At 45.6% G+C, this 20509-nt stretch overlaps 1 protein-coding gene across 1 annotated transcript in view; it reads left to right on the top strand.

The window, feature by feature from the left end:
* The first annotated feature begins 254 nt into the window (after nt 1–254).
* Nucleotides 255–20509, top strand: part of LOC142591562 (glutathione hydrolase-like YwrD proenzyme) — a 114820-nt gene continuing 94565 nt past the window's right edge. The window contains exons 1-4 of the mRNA XM_075703874.1: nt 255–389; nt 835–988; nt 6586–6742; nt 10073–10276. Of these exons, the coding sequence (XP_075559989.1) occupies nt 278–389; nt 835–988; nt 6586–6742; nt 10073–10276 (627 nt within the window). The 5' untranslated portion in view covers nt 255–277. The remainder of the gene's footprint in view (nt 390–834; nt 989–6585; nt 6743–10072; nt 10277–20509) is intronic.

Raw genomic sequence — 20509 nt, 5'->3', positions numbered from 1 at the left:
ATACAGGATACAGGAAACTCATCCTCGTCAATCATTATTCTGTCAAACGCACCCCGAGAACTTGATTGCACAATACAAGCTTTGACAGTGTTCTTTTTACGTTAGAAGTGTTCACGTGATGCAGTGCACCCTGCGGCCTAAGTACGCACCAGCTGTGTCGGGAAGCCCAAAGCAGCTGCCTCATATCCGCGTTCGTGTGGGATCGAAGCAGCAGTTCTGCTTGAGTGCAGGTAATTGTGCCTGCAATCAGAACGGTGCATTGAAGAGTGTATGCGCCATGCACTTTCGGAGCTACATGAGCCTGAGAAAGCTGTCTTCTTTTTTTCCGGTGGCTGCACCAAAGGCGGCTGTGGTTTGTGACGAGAAGCTCGCGAGCCAAGCCGGTCTGGGTAACTATCACCGTGCTTACAAGTCAAGCGGACGGAGTAAGCGAAACGTTTCCAAAGTTATACCGGCAGCTCAGTCGTTCAAGCTGCTGTGCAGCATACGCTCACTGAGACATGTGTGGTGGTTGTTTCTCCCGACTTGGACTGGATCCTTACTGGGAGCTCCAATAAGACGAATCCTGAGAAGAGCAATTAGTAAACGCTATTCTGAAACTGTTCAGCGCAAGATGTCGTAACGTATATTGTTACCTCTCGACCTGGATAAGCGTATAAATATTCGGAGAAATTTCACTTGTCGCAGTGTTGCAGGTAGCGTGCCCAGTTAACAGTGGAATTCGCATGGGGCAATAAAAGTCACAGCAACTGGTCTTGCGAAATTCGCTTTTTTTTGCTTTCTAGATTTTATTCGACAACAGTAGTTTCGCAACAACTTTTTTCACGCACGCAGATGTACTACGCCACGGTGGCAACGCGGCTGACGCAACGCTCGCAATGGCGGCCTGCATGCAGGTTCTGCAGCCTTACACCATGGGACTTGGTGGCGATTGCTTCGCCCTGCACTACGAGCCCAAGACGCAGAGAGTGCGGTGTGTGGACGGATGGTGAGCCGCTCATCCACAGTGTGCTGGTGCGCTGAAAAAACTGCACCCCCCTTAAGAAATTTATATTGCTTGTCATTCCTCTGCTTATAGAGTCGCTAAAACCCGATGCTGCTTTGCGGTTTTGTAGCTACTCAAAATAAGTCGTTTTTTTTTCGCTGTTTCAAGGACGATCAGTGGCGATTTTTATATTATCCTTTGCGTCAGCGACGCACTTTCTTCGAAACTGCTAGAGTGCAAGCATGTAACTGAGACTTTGCTGTTCGCGCACTGACCTTTCCCTTTGATAAGCGTGGTGCTTCCTTACCGTCAACTCTACGAAGAGCGCCGGCGAGATTGATAACTATGACTTCGCTCATTCTCTAGAAGGCATAGAGGGAGCGTCGAACTAACAAGGATTACGCTAATAAATAAACACGCTACGAGTTACACGGCATTGAGCGACAGTGTTGTGGTTGAAGTCGTCTTCCGCGAACTGGGTTATATTTCTCTGATATTTATTTAACAATATAATCAAAAATATTCGCTCAAATGACTGATGCTCGAATGCCATAAATGTATTCGCTTTGAAAAACTATGTATTTGACAAATTCGAGCCCACTATGCGTTTCTTCTAACAAGGCATCTCTGAAACCGTTCGTTGCTGCTAAGAGGAATGTTACTATTTATCGCTTACTTAAGCTGAAGGACACTAATCTAACTCACTGCGTAATTAGGCTTCATTCTTTAGCATCAGTCGGCAGAGATGTCCCCGCCTAGTCACATTTGCGCCACCAATAAATCAGCCATTAAGATGCGCTAGTTGTTCGAAACAATCTTTCAGAACTTTACTGTCAGATCGGTGAAGTTGACATGGTACGGACCCCAAAACCTAGAAAACATATCTTTCACAATCAAATATAGGCCAGTAGACCAGTATTATTTATTTGGCTAACTTGTTTAGGCAGGAAATCAAACTTTGTGTTATAAAAATACCCTAGTCCGCTCAAGATGCCTCGAATGACAACGTCACTTGCCACATGTTGGTACTCATTACCTTTGTTTGAACGCTTGACCGATTTTAGATGGGATGCTTTCCGTACGGAGCTTTCATAGTTTGCGTGCGGGACTTCGATGCTTAGAAAAAGAAACTTTTTCCGGCACAACTTAAAGCAAGCATAGTGAAAACCAAGTGGAAGCATTCCGACAACTGCAAGTTAAGCTCCAAGTCTAGCAATAGAAGCTCACTTAATTACATTAGTGTAAGATACATAGCCTAGCATGGACTGGACGCTGGATTTAGAGAACGGGGACTTCCTTCAACCTGCCATATAAACCGCAGGTAGTGGAATGCTTATAATACGTATATTTTTGTTACGCACGTAGCCAGGATTTTTTTTCAGAGAGGGGGGGGGGCGGGATCCAAGGTAACTTTTCTGTGCAAATGAGGTGGGGGGAGGGGGCTACATTTTCATCTACAAATGTGGTTAATGCCCGCCGTTCGCCATAAAGCCGCGCCAACCCGCTAAAGAGAAGTGAAATAAGGTGTATCTCACAAGTGAGATACACCTCTCATTTGCTTGACAAACAAGGAAGCACATCAAATGGACTCGCGCAGGAAGAAGACTTCCAAGAACAAGTAAACAAGCGAAAGTGTAAAATAAACATTTATAATAGCGAATTATTGAATTACCTCTTGAAGAAATATGGAGGACTATATATTTGTGAACAAACACAGTTCTTTTGGATCCCTCATTTACTGCTCTACCAAGCTAAGCGCCAAAACCGACTCGTATTGTTATTTGGGAATTTACGTAAATATGCGTGGCCGCCATTTCCTTACAACCGCGTTGGTCACAGGATTCTTCGGCTGTAGATGTGCTGCGCCCACCGCGGTAGGTTAGAAAAGCAGCCACATAAGCATAGCAGAGAAGTGGCTACGTCAGGCGGTTAGACTGACGTCATTCAAAACAAACGGAATCCTTCTCCGCTTCCAGCGGCGTTTCCTCTAATTCTTTTTAAGTAAAAAGATGTTGCTCCATAAATATTTACGCAAACAACGGTTCAATTTTTTAGTTGCTGTTCCTTCTTCATTGATGGCTTCCTCCGCTGTCTCCTTTAGCACATCGCTTAATTTTTCAACTCCTTGCTACTCCTGTTTCCAGTTGCCAAGTTTGCATGAAAAGAGCTGTACAATTAGGAAAAAAACAAGACGAGGTAACGAGCGACTTTAATATTGCTTATGGGCTTAACGGTTATTGCAGTGTTTAAAGATGGATGTTGTTTGACATGGTTTTATTTTCCACTTTATCTAGCCTATATCGCGTGTTTATGGTTTCGAGGATCTGCCAGCGTCTCGACGAGCCGTCACTAGAGGAAATATTTAGGCAAAAGGAAAAGTTAAACGCAACTGGCGTTGTCTCCGGCCGCAACTCTTTCCACGAGCACAGAGACAAGCTGACTGCAAACTAAATCCCTTTCCTGGTCCCTTGGTCAGTCTAAACAAAGGAACTTTACCTAACCACGCGACACTGATGCGCGTGACCGTTTCAATATATGGTGACATAAGGATTGTGTTGGGCAATAAAAATTAATAAAAATAAAATAATTAAAGTAAAAAACTAAGCCCTGCCTGCTGCACCTAAATATATGGTGACAACTGAACAGATCTCGGGTTAATCGCGCGGGCACTGAATCGATGAGAAAACTGGCCTTCACACCCCAGGACGTGCCGACAACTACCGCCATCCAAAAAGAGTGAAAAAGGAAGCAAAATTTTGACTCCCGCGTAGCTGTCAAGCCTCAAGATCAATTTGCCAGTGCTTTAGGAATGTGTGTCAGGAGCGGTGGCGCGGGTGGAGGGGGACAGGGCTATGCCGCATAGTTTCCAAAAACTGAGCGCCGCCTCCCGCCCCTGTGTGAATGCCTTGTTTTTCTGTATGTCTGTGTTTTAATTTCGACAGCTTCTTTGAGTAATGATATGCAGTTTGAGGTGAGTAAATTGAAATGTCCCAGTGTTTGAAAGCTTTCCAATAAGAATAACTCGAGTATTCAGTGGAATCCAGCCTCAGCCCTCAGCAGAACCGAATGATGCTCTAAGCTATCGGCAGTGATCTTGTTTCTTTATGACGTAAAATTGACGTAAAGTTCCATAAAGTACTACGCAAACAGGCACCTAATAATCAGGCAGGGAAACGTATGCAACCCATGTGTGTATCCCTTTCGGGGGCTGGTCTCACTGCGCACACACACACTAGCCACATGCGATGCAATATCTGGCAGAAAGGACCTAGTACTTCAAAGAACCTCTGCTTGTCGTTTAAACAACCGACTTCTCCAAAGACTATGTCGTCTCAGAAAGATGAAGGTGTTTTATAAAGGACCGACAGTTTCCCTAAATAATAGAAAATAGTAACGATTATGCTGTAATGTCTACTTTTTAAACGTACCTTCCATGTCTACAATCATTGCAACTGCGCTATGTACCACCTACACTAATATGCACACAATGAACGTAAATGTGAACGTGTATCAAATAGGGAAATTCATCTCTCGTTAAAATCCACAATCAATCGCGTACAACTATTGCGCCAGTGCAAGATGGCCCTTCAAGACATGTGGCGCGCGCAGTACGTCGAATGGCACGAATACGATTGGCGTACGACGACCGATTCGGGAAACAGACTCAGGAAAAAAAACTGTGCGAGTAAAAATAAATATTACTAGTTGCTTTTCGGCGCCCACGATGCATGTAGACATGTTCATTATAAAGGCGAGAGCGTGTCATTTTCTGTCATTACCCACCGTGGTTTCTTAGTGGCTATGGCATTAGCTTATACGCACGAGGTCCCGGGTGTGAATCTCGCCCACGGCGGCTACATTTAGAGGGGGGTGGATGAAAACATCCGTGTGCTTAGATATAAGTGCGCGTTAAAGTACCACAGGTGGTCCGAAGTACCCCACTACGGCATACCTCATAATCATATTATTGTTTTCTAAAGAAAAACCACGTAATTATGAAGTTTCTACTTTTGGTATATCTTGGCTGCTAGGAGTTTCAGAAGCTGTGTCAGACTGTACTACCTCCGGGATCGGCCCATAACAGGTTTTAAGGTGCCTTGGCTACCGTACGAAAAATCCGTCGTCATGCTCACACCGTCACACCAACGTCACCTTCACCTTTATGTTATGGTAATGGCCGTAACGTAGGCACTCGTTTTTCATTCACATTGCTCTACGTACACAAAAACTTTGTTGCATCGAGTATCTCTTTGTAGAACCGCAAATGATGTATGATACCCGACCAGTTGTGTCGCACTAAACCTATTCTAGTCGGCGCTGGAAATTGCGGTCAACCTTGCCCAGCGGCATGAATAAAAAATGCAAATCCTAGGCGTTGTTGTGATCAAGCTCAGTTGAAGCGTTTTCTAGTTCAGTAGCTATCATATGTCATTGGCGGCTCTGAATTGGGACGATAGAGAGACCAAGGTTTATGTGTCCATTTGTCATCCACGTATCCGAAAAGTCCCCCTGTCCAAACGTTGACTCCGGCTTTCACCTTGTTCTCGTTCTTGCTCATAGTATTGAATTCCACCTCCCGCCTTCCCAGCGTCAGCCCTCATTTGTGGATAGACGTTTTGCGAAATCCTCGCAAATATTTCAAGAAATCCACCTTTACTTGAAATTCCCACATCAAATTTATCCGCTTATATGATCTAATGTATTCAGTTGAGAGAAATTTGATTTTTTAACGTTTTAGAAAAATTCCGGTGCAGCCGCTCTACCATCTTTTCTTCAACGGCGAAGCTTTTCTTTCGAGGAAACCATAAGGGTTTTCTTTGTAGCACGTAGCAAACGTTATGTTAAATTAAAAATAAATTATGGGGTTTTACGTGCCAAAACCACTGTCTGATTATTAGGCACGCCGTAGTGTGAGACTCCGGAAATTTAGACCACCTGGGGTTCTTTAACGTGCACCTCAATCTAAGCACACGGGTGTTTTCCCATTTCGCCCCCATTGAAATGTGGCCGCCGTGGCCAGGATTCGATCCCGCGACCTCGTGCTCAGAAACCCAACACCATAGCCACTGAGCAACCACGGCGGGTAACGTTTTTGTGGATGTCTCATTTTACCTTTATTAATTACTTCTCTCCACCTTCAGGGTTACCGCAGAACTAAAACGTCAAACTCTTCCCTTTGCTTCTGAGTTGTTGGTAAATTCCACTTCGCCTGCCATCTGCAAGCCACCTGGTTAGCTCAAATGGCTCAAATGCTAGAGTGGCTGCCCAGGAAAGCCGGTGGTCCCAGGTTGGAGTCCCGGACCAGAATGAATTTTTCTTCAACTGCGAAGCATTTCTTTCGAGGAACCCGTACAGCTTTCCTTTGCAGCACTTAGCTACGTTTGTGTGGATGCCTCATTTTCCATTTAATAAACATAAGGATATTTCTGTCATTCTTGCCAAGAAGGGAACACCCTTCGATTTCATTGATGTTATAGCGTCACTAGCTTGTAAGTTTTACTTAACCACCAAAAGCTACAAGTTTGCCAATGTTCTACTAAGCACTGCAACCAGTTTCGAACAAGGAACTTCAAAAGTATTCTACAACGTGACCTCCGCAGCGGAAGAAGCCCAGCTGCCCTGTCATTACAACTCGTAAAGTCAAAGGACCAGCCTCACCAGTCTCACTCAGGGGCGGAAATCTCAGGCCTGCAGGCAACAGTGCCGGGTGCGGCGAAAGCGTGGTTTCACATTGCCCGTCACTTTGGCTCCGGAAAGGTACGTCATGGAACTTTAGCGCTATACAGAGTGCCCTACTAATTTTGATGTTCTGGAAAATCCTGTTTGATTTGATGCTGCACAAGTTGTCCTTGCGTTCCTGACGTTTTCTTCATTTACTTTTCGCGCTCATTGACATCTATATGATTATGAACGTGCAAGCCTAGCAAAGACCAGTTTAGTTGGTTCGAAAGTGGTCAAACTGACGCAAAACCATATCCACAATGTAAAGTACATGGCATGGTAGGAAATGGCATCTGGCCGGAAAATAGCTTATCGTCGAAACTGGAGCGGCATATGGCATGCTCCATGTCTTTGTGTCCATAGTTGTCCATTAATTTGCAATTTTGACACGTGTACCTGCGTATATTTTCCGGGTGACCGCTTTTCACCACCTGACAAATATGATCGCTCAGCGCAGGACGTGCCCGCATGTGTCGGAAGTATCTCGAACGTTATCGATTATTGTCTGCTGTCCTCATCGCAGCTTCTGTATTCTAATTGCGTGTGCGACGTGAATTGTGTAGAACTTTCTGGAAGGCACGCAGGCACCAGTGATTACAAAAAAATTCAAGCTTCCATGACTCATGTATAAAAGCCTACGTGCTTGAGCAGCAGATCACGTTTTCTACGATTGCCGAGGGCGTTCGCCGCTAACATTGTTCTTCGAGTGTAGCCTGTTTTTGAGGGCAGAGATTCGCCCAATAAAACGCTAGTTTCGTCATTCACAGGTTTGCTGATTTCGTGACGGTCATAAATACGTGACAATATGCTAGCCTCCTGATTAGGTCAGATGATGGAGCGATCGACCCGGAAATGCCTTGGTAGCACGTTTGATCCCACTATAAGCAAAAATAATTTTGGGCCTATCAATATTTTTATCATAGAAACGCATACGCATTTCCTCTGTAGTTTTGTGCTACTGTCGGGCATATGAAAATTTTGCATTTCACTAATAGTCGCCCTCTTAGCAGGCTCCCACAGAACTGATTGCCACATCATCGTAGATTGTACGAGCGTTATGTTTATGAAAATTTGTCCCTACATAATTGTGAAATTTTATGGTCGAAGTGTTGTAAGGCGGCAGAGCTCATTTCGCTTTCTATGCTATGCCGGACAATTTTCAAGTGAAAAGTATTTTTATTGTACTCAAGAAGCAGACGCAACTCACTATGTTTGCGCTGTCCGCGAGATATAACCTCAAGGTTAGCTTATTTTTGGACAGGCTGGCGCTCGCCCTTGACCCATGTTCCTCAATTTAAATGAGGCACATGACATTTCTGGAAAGACATGCTTCTGTAGAAGCAGTGAAAAAACTTCTGTGGTGGCGGCTCTGTTCTATAGTGGTAATACTAACCCTGTTCCGTGCAACTTTGTTCTGTTACCCGTTCTGTTCTATGTGTAATTAGGAATGAAAAAAATAAACGCTACCTAAACATCTTCGCGGCAACGAATGTAGTTCGCGATGCCCATCATTCCTTTAATAAGCCGGATAGCTCTCCAAAAGCGCCCTTCAATCCGTTTGCATTGACAGTAATGAGCAATAGTTTTGCAGGAAGCGTTTTACTTCGTACTCATGGTTTCGAAGAGCAAGAAGGCAGCGAATTCGCAATTCCCAAGAGGGCAGACATTTGGTCCGTAGAGTATCAGGAAAAAACAAGGCGACAATGTCACATCAGTCGCTATAAACACCCACTGGAATTTAAAATTGCATATTTTAAGATCGAATACAGCTGGCCCTAATATTAAGCCGAAAGCCTTAGATGGCTCATGGGACAAAATATTCGATGTCCAATGCTACACCACCCGACGTTCTGTCACCAAAATGCATAGGGAGTCGGACACAGTACCTGCGGTGTTAATTAGGGCAAACTTAATTATTACTCGCGACCTTTGGTGGGAGTCGAATTCATCGCCTTTCGGGTGTATTTCTTTATAATTTTTTATAAGAAATCGTGAAGAAGTGAATAAGCAGAAGAAGCGTCAGCATGACCTTCCTACGGTGTGAAGTAAGGGAAAGTTAAGGCAGAGTTAATTAAGATAGAGCCATATAAATGTTTGGAACCCACAACCTTTGGTGGGAGATGTGAAGGTATAGCCGAAATGACTACGTACCCAGTTGGATTTCAATTGATATTGTGAAGATCGAGCATTGAACCCACGACCTTTGATGTTATACAGTATATGCAAAGTTAACGCACTCGAACAAGTCGACCCCCCCCCCCCCTCTGGTTCAAATTGGATCTACCACCTGCCGAGTATATTAGGGCAAAGTTCATTTAGACAGAGCTAATAAAATAGAGATAATGAATGCGGTCGTATTCACGACTTTTGATGGGAGTAGAAGCTACTTGAAGATATCATCAAATTGTATTCTAATTGAGATCGTGAAGGTTGAGAGTCGAGCCCTCAACCTTTCGGGTTAATTGAGGTAAAGTTAATTAAGGCGCAGTTATTAGGATATATATAAAAAGGTACTCGAACCCAACTAATACCTTCGGTGGGAGTCAAACCCGCCACCTTTGTTAGGAGTCGAACTAACTTGTAGATTTGGGAAAAGTGGGGATATTTGCATATCGGATTCCAATTCACATGTCAAAGATGAAGAATCGAATACACGACCTTTGGCGGGAGTCGAGTCATCAGCCTCTGGTAAGAGTACAACCCACGACTTTTGGTGATAATTAAGGTGAAGTTGCTTAAGGTACTCGAACACACAACTCAACATAGAGATATGGGCGAACAGGCCTTATCTCAAAGTTGGATAGCAGTTGAAATCGTGAAGGACGTGAGTCACACCCACTGCTTTTGTTGCAAATTAAGGCGAAGTTAATTAAGACAGGTTTGATTTAGATAGAGTTACTTAAGCCGTCGAGTGACGACCATTGGTAGTAGTCCCTCCCGCGACCTTTGGCGTTAATTAGGACGCATTCAGGCAGACTTATTTAGGACACTCGTACCCATGGCCTTTGGTGGGAGTAATAATGTAATGTAATGTAACATGTAATAGGAAGTAACCAGACATTAAAATGGACATAATAAACTATAGAATGAACGTCTCGTAAGTGGGTAGGCTTTCGTGTTCATCCACCTTAGCCTATGCTATGTGGCCCAAATTTTTCCTACAGGCATGCCAGATTGTGCGTTTAGTCAAGGAAGTCCCATTCTAAGGCTCTTTTATTGAACGGGCGAGGTCGCAGTTTGTGTTACCGTAATCGCATTGAAAATCAAATACCGGTTGAACGAAGTGCCAAAATCGAGTGCACTGTTTCCATATGCAAGTGGAGCAGCAGCTCAAAAATGTCCTTGTGCTCTGTTGTCGTTACCTAGGTGACGATGAGTAAGCTCTTCGCACCCGCTGTCCACTACGCCCAGCACGGATTCCCCATGGATCACGTGAAGCAAAGCATTTGGCAACTGCGGCAAAAGGCATTGCTTGAGATGCCAGGTGGGCGTTACTTCCTGGATGAGCGCTCTCGTGTGCCAGCCCTCGGCCAGATTATCACTAACCAACCATTGGCGGCGCTGCTGAAGGCAAGTGCCGTAAATTCTTCTATACAGAAGCCACAGTTCGCCGAGGCAAATGAGACACGGTTGTGGAAATACCCTCATACCATAGTGCTAGTCCATAGCATATAATGGACATGGGAAACTCCACCTGCGTTCTTAGAATGTCGCAGAACTCCTGTCACCCGCCAGCTGGTCTACTTCTTTTTCCCACCGATGTTTTTATCAATAGCCTCACGATGATGTATACGTTGAATCAGTTAAACGGCTTCTCAGAGGAAAAGAAGTGTACAAAATATCATATCATTTAACGAATGCCATACTTCGCCCAAAGGTGCGTGAAGTAAAATTTGTTTCGCGGCATGCGCAACCCCAACATTTCACCCAGTTTGAGACCCCTGTAACATGTTCATAACTCTTCTTCTTTTTCTTTATTGATACTGTCAGCGCTTTCGTTAGAATCATTACAGGAGTGGAGAAAAAATAAAACAGCCAAGGTGAACACATCTGATTCAGGCAGGGCGTACAATACATCTGAATACAACGTACAAAATATGCATTGCATATACCTTGTAATCGAGCAAGCAGAAAAAAACCGATCAATGTAACTTGAGGTACGTAAACTAAGAACAACATGCACAAATAATAACAAAATCATAAAATCAGATAATTCACAAAGTCAGATAACCAACGCACCGCGCTCTCGGAATAAATAATGGCACGCAAATTACTCGGAAAATTATTTAAAGAGGCAGACTGAACTACGAAATCGGGAAGCATGTTCCACTCTTTTATCGCTCTGGGAAAGAAGCTATATTTAAATGTGTAATTACAGGATACAGGAGGGGGAATATACATGCTGTGGCGATGTCTAGAAGATTCTTTAGTAGAAATTTCAAAATAGTTTGTCCTATTAATTTTTATTTCATTATGGATAATAAGGAACAGGAACTTTAGCGTATCATACTTTGTCCTTAATTCTAAATTGGTAAGATTTGCAAGCTGACATACTTCTGAAGAGGAGTGAAGACGACCATATTTGTTGAAGATGAATCGAGAAGCTAACCTCTAAATCTTTTCCAGTTTCTTACGGTTTTTCTTTGTGTAAGGATACCAGACATTTTTTGCGTACTCAATCATCGGTCTAACCAGTGTTCTATAGGTCAGGTTCTTAATTTTACAGGCTGCTCTTTGCAAATTTTGTCTTAGGCTGCAAAGGGTATTATTCGCCTTCTTACTTTCTTACTTTACATGCCTATTTCAGCTTAAGTTACTTCTAAATATTAATCCCAAATATTTTTGCTCCTCTGTATTTTTAAGCTTGTTGTCATGTATGCTGTAAGGAAATAGCAGGATCTTCTTTTTTTCTTGTAGCAGGCATGCTTACTGATTTAGTTGGATTTATAACCATTTGCCAGTCATAACGCCAATTCATGATGTTATCAAGGTTGCATTGCAATTTTATTTGGTCACTGGAAGATTCTATATTATTGTAAACAACACAATCTTTAGCGAATAGTCTTATTGGAACAGAAATGGGATGTGTCAGCTCATTAACAAAGATAAGAAATAGAAGAGGTCGTAGGAAACTTCCCTGAGGTACTCAAGATAACACCGGTTGAAGACTGGACCTATGAGCGTTTATTTGAGCGTACTGCTGACGGCCCTGTAAGTACGATGTAAACCACTTTGTGAGGTTAGGATTCTTAAACACAGCATTAATTTTGAACAAACGTTTGGAGTGGGAAACTTTATCGAATACTTTGGCAAATTCCAAATAAATGAGGTCCATATGTCGACGGGGATTTGTCGTTTGTGAAGTGTCATGAACCAATTCAACTAGTTGAGTGATCGTAGATAGTCCTTTACGGAATCCATGCTGCACAGCGGATAACAAGTTATACATTTCAAGGTAATGAGACAAATGTTTGGACATAATATGTTCCAGAAGTTTAGAGCATGTACTTGAGAGGGAAATTAGTCGGTAAATGCTAATGTCTGAAGTGTTCCCGGTTTTATGAACTGGTACTATTCTCGCTAGTTTCCATGCGGTAGGGAAAGAACCATTCAAGACTGAGGAATTAAATATTTTTGTAAGGAACTTAGACACCCACTCAGCATACCTGCCTAAGAATTCATTAGGAATACCGTCTGGGTCCAGGGCTCTTTTTAGTGTTTATATTGACAAGTGTACTTGTTCGTCCATATCGGGCGACACGTTTCACCGCCTAACAAATGTTATCGCACACCGCAGGACGCACCTGCATGTATCGTAAGTTTCTAGAATGTTATCGATGCTTCTATCCGCTGTCTGTGACCGAACCTTGTGTAATTTGATCGCACGTGTGCGCGACGCGAATATTGTAGCACTTTGTGGAGGGCACGCGGGTCCCAACGATTACTCTGGAACTGTCGACGGATGATGTATAAAAACCGACGCACGTGACCTGCTGATCTGATTTTCGACGATCGCCGACTGTGTTCGCCGCTATTGCCATTCTTCGAGTGCAGCCTGTTTTTGAGGGCACAAGTTCACCCAATAAAATGATAGTTTTGTCTTTCCCAGATTGGCGGCTTTCTTCACCGTCACTACCACGAGACATCTGGTGGATGTGCTTTGCGTTCATGTACCGGACGCCCCCACAAAGCCGTGACCCAAGCCTGAACGCGGAAGACATCACCAACCTCAACAAGAACTAGCGCGGTATCTGCAGGCTGCAAGGACTGCCCCAGGAGCACGGATTTTTGCCTGAGACGAGCAGGAAGATTGCGACCAAGTCAACCACAATGGCAGCCTCAGCGTCCCCCATCGTGCTGCAGCAGCCCAGGAAGCTTCCGACGTTCCGCGGTTCAACGTTGGAGGACCCGGAAAGCTGGCTTGAGACGTATGAGATGGTCGCTACATTTAACAGCTGGACCACTGACGACAAATTGCGACGTGTCTTGTTCGCATTGGAAGACGCTGCCAGGACGTGGTTCGAGAACCGAGAAGCCACCTTAACGACCTGAGACCTGTTCAGGAGCGGCTTCCTGCAGACATTCGCAAGCGTCGTACGCCGAGAACGAGATGAAGTGCTATAGAAACTCGGGTGCAGCTACATAATGAGACAAACCCGATTTTCACGGAGGAAATGAGCCGTCTATTCCGTCACGCCGGCCCTGAAATGCCCGAGCACAAGAAAGTCCGCCTACTCATGCGTGGTGTGAAGGAGGAACTTATTGTCGGAATGGTACAAAGCCCACCGAAGACCGTCGACGATTTTCTTCGTGAGGCAACCAACATCGAGCAGACACTCGAGATGCGCAACTGGCAATTCAACCACCGCACGTACTCGACAAACTACGCCGAAGTTCAGTCTCTTGCTATGGACGATCTGCGCGAGACTATCCGGGCGGTCGTGCGGGAGGAGCTGCACAAGCTGTTCCCTTCATCACAGCCTCAAGTGGCTTCAATTGCCGACGCCATCTGTGAGGAGCTCCAACAACAACTCAGAGTAGCCCCTGAATCGCCGCAGCTCCAGCCGCAAGCGATGACATACGCCGCTGTAGCCCGCCATCATGTTCCCCCTCTGCACCCACGGCAGGGCCCAATGACGACACAGTTCCGTCGTCCGCCAGCACCCACGACGCCACCACGCCAACCCGTCACCCCACGCAGCATTCCAAGGAAGACTGACGTTTGGCGCGCCCCCGACCACCGTCCGCTTTGCTATCACTGCGCAGAAGCCGAGCACATCTACCGTCGATACGCATACCGGGAGATGAGACTCGAGAGTTCTCCGTTAACGCGCCGAGACCACAGCTTGGCGAACGGCATCGCGATATCGCCGACTACCTCACCGCCACTCCGTGCAGCCCTCGATGAGCGTCCCGTTGGCCGTCATCAGGCCGCTTGCTGTAACCGCAACGCCGACCTTACACCGGCCCAGCCCGGGGCCGCTCTGCGAGCCCATATACGGAAAACTAAAAGCAGTAACCGATGGAGGTGCGGTTGTTGTTCGTCGAACTGACGAAGATCCTCCGCCGCCGACGAAGACGCCGAAGAAATTGCCTCGACGACATAACGACACGCCGCCGTCCCTACGAAGTTTGGAAGCAAAGAATATGACGACGAAAGACCACCTGACGACGTCACATACCAGCCACAGGTCAACGCGACGCTGCCGTCAACCGATGCCAAGACGGAACTGTAATGCAAGACAAAGGACCACCGACCTCGACGTGCCTCTTGATGGTCACGCAGTCACCGCTCTAGCCGACACAGGGGCCGATTACTCTGTCATGAGTGGGCACATCGCCGCCCAGTTGACGAAAGTTAAGACTGCATGGGAAGGCCCCCAAATTAGGACCGCTGGAGGACACCTCATTATGCCGACTGGAATCTACACGGCAAGAATTACCGTTCATGACCGGACTTACCCTGCCACCTTCGTTATCCTCCAACAGTGTTCATGAGACGTCATTCTCGGCATGGACTTCCTGAACCAACACGATGCAGTCATAGACCTGAAGTCAAAATCGATAACACTGTCGGAAGATCAAGCGATGCCGCCAGAGAGCTCTCGTAGTCACTACGCCTTGAGTGTGTTCGAAGATCAATTGAGCATCCCCCCGCGTTCCAGCATTATTATTTCCGTCCGCATCGACACACCCGCTGACGCAGAAGGCGTCATCGAGGGCGACCAACATCTACTGCTCGACTGTGAAATTTGCGTCGCAAGAGGGATCGCTCGACTTCACGGAGGCAAAGCGGAAGTTATGCTAACGAACATCAGCCAAGAGTTCAAGCACATCAACAAGGGCACTAAAATCACGTACATCGAGGAAATTGTGGAAACCAGCAATGTATTTGTTCTCTCGGATTCTGCCGCATCTCCCCCTATGAGTATAGTCCCCGCAACAGACTTCGACGTGAATCCAAGTCTTACTATGAGAAAGCAGCAAAAGACCAGAAGCCTTCCCCAAGGATACAAAGACTGCTCTTCGACGTCGTCAAGGATTCGATAAACACCTGTTGCAAAGCATCGCATATTAACCGAAGGGTGCGCTCGACCGCTCCGTCAGAGCCCTTACCGAGTTTCGACGCGAGAGTGTGAAGCTGTTAGGTGGCAATCGACGAAATGCTGCGCGAAGGCATCATCCAGCCGTCGAAAAGCCCGTGGGCATCTCCTGTAGTCCTGGTGCAGAAAAAGGGCGAAACCCTATGGTTTTGCGTCGATTATTGTCGACTGAACAAGATCATGAAGAAGGTAGTATACCCCCTTCCACGGACAGACGATGCGTTGGATCGGCTCTGCAACACAAAATACTTCTCGTCGATGGATCTCAAGTCTGGCTACTGGCAAATAGAAGTCGACGAGAGAGATCGCGAAGACAGCGCCTTCATCACGCCAGACGGCCTCTACGAGTTCTATGTCATGCCATTCGGACTGCGCTCGGCGCCTGCAACGTTTCAGCACGTCACGAATACGGTGTTAGCAGGGTTGAAGTGCCAGACGTGTCTTGTTTACATGGATGACGTCGTTGTCTTCGCCGGAAATCTTGCCGAGCACCTTAGGCGGCTCGCAACAGCATTAGAGGCCATCAAATCATCAGAGCTCACTCTGAAGCCGGGAAAATGCCGCTTAGCTTACGATGAGCATCTATTCCTAGGCCACGTCATCAACAAATCTGGAGCACGCCCCGACCCGCAGAAGACAGCTGCCATCGCAATGTTCCCGCAGCCAATCGACAAGAAGGCAGTGCGCAAATTCCTTGGCATGTGTGCCTACTATAGGCGCTTTGTCAAGGACTGTTCACGCATCGCGGAGCCGCTAACACATCTAACCAAATGTGATGTCGAGTTTAAGTGGAAAACACCGCAGGCCGACGCATTTAAAGAACTCAAACGACGCATGCAGTGGCCGCCGGCACTCGCGCACTTCGACGAGGACACCAATACCGAAATCCACACTGACGCTAGTAGCCTAGGCCTCGGTGCCGGCTTAGTCCAGGGAAAAGATGGACATGAACACGTGATATCTTACGCTAGCCGGTCGCTGTCAAAAGCGGAAGGCAATTATTCTACGACTGAAAAGGAATGCCTCGCCATCATTTCGGCTACAGCAAAATTCTGCCGTTACCTCTATGGCCGGCCATTCAAAGTCGCAAGCGAATATCACGCATTGTTTTCGCTAGCTAACTTAAAGGACCCTTAAGAACGGCTGGCGCGGTGGAGCCTCAGACTGCAAGAATATGGCGTCACGGTAATATACAAGTCAGGAAGAAAACACTCTCACGCCGACTGCTTATAACGCGCCCCCATTGATCGACCGCCGCAAGACGAAGAGGACGACGACGCCTACTACACGCAGACGAATGGTCTCACGGAGCGCCTGAACAAGAACCTCGCAGAAATGCTAGCAATGTAGGTCGAGGTCGAGCACAAGGCGTGGGACGCGGTCCTGCCGTATGTAACCTTAGCTTACAACACGGCAGTGCAGGAAACAACAAAGTTCACGCCGTTCAAGTTGGTTTACGGCAGGAAGCCGACGACGACGTTCGACGCCATGCTGCTGCACATCACTGGCGAAGAGAAAGTTGACGTCGCTACCTATCTCAAGCGCGCCGAAGAAGCCCGAGAGCTCTCCCGCCTACGGATCATGAACCAGCAGCGTTCCGACAGCCAACACTACCACCTACGACGACGCTACGTCGAGTACCAGCCCGGTGACCATGTTTGGATTTGGACCCCGGTACGCCGACGAGGCCTCAGTGAGAAACTATTGCGGCACTATTTCCAACCCTGCAAGGTCATCAGACTATGTGGTCGTGCCAGACGGCATTCCGCATTCGCAGCGGCGCCGCGCACGATCTGAAGTGGTCCACGTCGTGCGCCTTAAGCTCTTTTACGGACGCTGACGAACTTGCTTAGTTTGTTGTTTCTTTGCTACGGTTGTTTTGTTTATTACTTTCGTTTGTTTGCAGCATCGGGTTGATGCTATTTAAGACGGGGGTATTGACATGTGTACTTGTTTGTCTATATCGGGCGACACGTTTCACCGCCTAACAAATGTTATCGCAGAGCGCCGGACGCGCCTGCATGTATCGGAAGTTTCTGGAATGTTATCGAGGCTTCCATCTGCTGTCTGTGACCGAACATTGTGTAATCTGATCGCATTTTTGCGCGACGCGAATGATGTAGAACTTTGTGGAAGGCACGGTGGTCCCAGCGATTACTCTGGACCATTCGACGGCTGATGTATAAAAGCCGATGCCCTTGACCCGCTGATCAGATTTTCGACGATCGCACAAGTTCGCCCAATAAAACGCTAGTTTCATCTTTCCCAGTTTGGCTGCTTTCTTCACCGTGAATACCACGTGACAATGTTGTGCAAAAGGTTTAGAACACCTTCCTCAGGTATCTAAATATACGGAATGGGAGGGTGGGCAGAGAATTCGCATACACTAGGCACTGCATCATCATCCTTTGGATAAGCCGACGAAATGCAAAGATTCAATTGATCAGCCCTTTCAGCATCATTAATTTTGGGATTAGAACAGCACTGCTTATTTGGCGGATTTACATATCGCCAAAACTTAGCCAGTGCTTCTAAGAGGAACTTCTTCAATGTTACATTGTAAAATTGGTCTTTCGCCTCCCTAATTAGCCGCTGCAATTCTTGCCTCATTTTTTGAATTGAAGTTTCGCCATCTGTATACTTATTTTGAGAACATTCTTTCCGTTTTCTTTTAATTTTCCGCTTTGCCTGAATGATTTTTCGGTTCATCCAAGGATTCGTTTCCAACATTTTTTATTCTTCTTAGGAACAAATTTATCCATGCTTCGAGTTACTACACTGTAGAAGAAATTCCATAAATCATCAATGCTCACATACGATTGATGCAAGTAGGTAAATACATCAAAGGAGTTTTCGAGACAGCCTAAGACAATCACTTCTTCCTGCGGATTGAAAATTCCAAGCTCTTTTCTTTGGGTTACCCAGTGAGGGGGATGGAGACATACTGAAAATAGCTATTGAATCTTGTGCTCTGATATTCCGTCCTTTACGTGGCAATCCGTAAAAAGCCCTACCAACCCATGCGACACTAAAATAGGATCCAAAATAGATGAATCTGTACCACACAGTCTGGTGGGTTCTCCTACAACTTGCTCTAAATCATAAGAGAACGCCAAGTCCAAAAGCTATTCGCCACTAGCCACGTCTACCTCCATAAGTATGACCTCCAATTAATTCCCGGTAAGTTAAAGTCACCCAGCAGAATGATATTGTCTCCTTCTCGAAAATTTCTTTCCATAATTTCTCTTAGGCTGTTCATTCCATCTGGTGAAGCATTTGGGGCCCTATATACACATGCAATATAAGCTGTTCGATCAGCAAGTTTAGTTTTATTTCATACAGCTTCGATGCTGTCCGATTGTTGAAGGGTAGTACACAATATGCTTTACTTAACCAATATGGCCACTCTTCCATCTCTTTCTCCTCGATCCCTTCTAAATGCTTGGTAACCAATTGGCACGCATTCGGCCTGTCGGATATTGCTATGTAATCATGTCTCCGTTATGACAATAACATCAGGTTCATGTTCCAAGAGTACAACTTCCAATGCATCAGTTTTTTTTATTATGCTCCGCGCATTTATGTTTATAATCTTAAAGCCATCCTGTTTACCTTGTTGGAGTCAGTTGTCAGTTTCAATTACCCTCGAAATTTGGTACCTCAACTTATTATCCTTATCCCATCCATACAATATATTATTCATTTTCAGTTTATCACAGAGAAGTTTGGTCCTACGACCTTCGTTTTCTTCCTCGGCACACGAGTCCCACAGTTTCTTCCTAATTTCCACTACACATTTGGAATAATCTTCACTAATGCTTATCTCTGTATAGCTAGGCTTGGTACAATTGCTCAAAATCTTTACTTTCTTCCTGAAGTCCGCTAGCCGAAAGATAATTGGGCGGTTTTTATCAGGTGTTTTATTTCCGAGTCTGTGATATTTTCCAATGGAACTTACTTCCGCCTTCAGAATGTCTCTAAAAACTTTTTCATTGACTTTCTTCATCAGTGCCACTTCATTCTCCTCCGCACCTTCTTGCATGCCTCTAATTATTAAATAATTTCGTCTAGAACGGTTATTCAAATCATCAACCTGTCTAACAAGTCTCGTCGCGCTTTCATCCCACCTGCCAACAAGCGCTTCAACGTTTGTAAGCCTGAGCTCAGTATCGTCAAAGCTTTGTAGTTTCTGTTCCATTAAAAGAAGTCGATTTTGATTTTCAGGCATTCTCGTTTCAGAGCTAGCCTGATTTGTATGAACGTCAGTGAGTTTCAACAGGATCTCTTTCTGGTTCTGGATTACATTTGCAACCATCGCTTCCGTTACCTGTCCAGGATTTTCTTCTACGTCACCTGACAACTTATGCAGCAAACCCACTAATGATATACACTCCAAAAAGTTTCATAACACAGTGTGTGGGCACGACAACACTATAAGACAAAGATCGTCACTACGGAAACAGTATTTTGTATGACTAACCTGCACAAAGAGCGGTATGTTGGGTGACATAGTCACGGCTATGTTGCCGTGCCCACTGAAGTTGTCCCTCGGTGAGGTCCAATTTATAGGCAGCAGCAGGTCCTTGTTGGAGGCGGATGCCGTGGTCATTGTGCTGGACTCATTCATAAACAGCTAAAGAATAGAAGTGCATAGCGAAATTATGATCAGTGGTGTTAAGGTACGAGTATCATTGACTAAAATAAGTTTTGGGGTGGAATTCCGAAGCGGAATGTCCAAGGAAACAAATGTTCCATTAGTCAAATGGCCGGTGAGATGGAGTGATTAATGTCACTGTATGGTCCACGAGCTTGAATTTCGAAAGAGTCGGCATATTCACTACTGGGCATTTGATCTGGCTTCACACAAATGGTTCTCAAATATTCAGGTGGTAAAAGTAATTCAGGTAGGAGGGCGGGCACACAAGCTTGTATTTGGTGATGTGTTTAGCGAGTATTAAGGACATTAAATAACGAAAACGAAGAATAATCTCAAACGAGATTCACGGTAAAGCAACTAGTCGGTCCCGAATTCGAGAAGAGGCTGATAATTATCACAGTTATTTTATTTCGGGACTACAGAATTTTTTAGGCCACGTTGGTACTTGTAGAAATGCACTTATAATTTTCTAGTAGCCAGGCCTCATGATGGTTGGTGAAGTGCTATTTGTGACTCTAGAGGTCGTCTAGGCATGTGCGCTTC

Source organism: Dermacentor variabilis, chromosome 8 (genome assembly GCF_050947875.1).
Source record: "Dermacentor variabilis isolate Ectoservices chromosome 8, ASM5094787v1, whole genome shotgun sequence".
Classification (NCBI taxonomy): domain Eukaryota; kingdom Metazoa; phylum Arthropoda; class Arachnida; order Ixodida; family Ixodidae; genus Dermacentor; species Dermacentor variabilis.
This window is presented reverse-complemented; position numbering and strand designations above follow the sequence as displayed.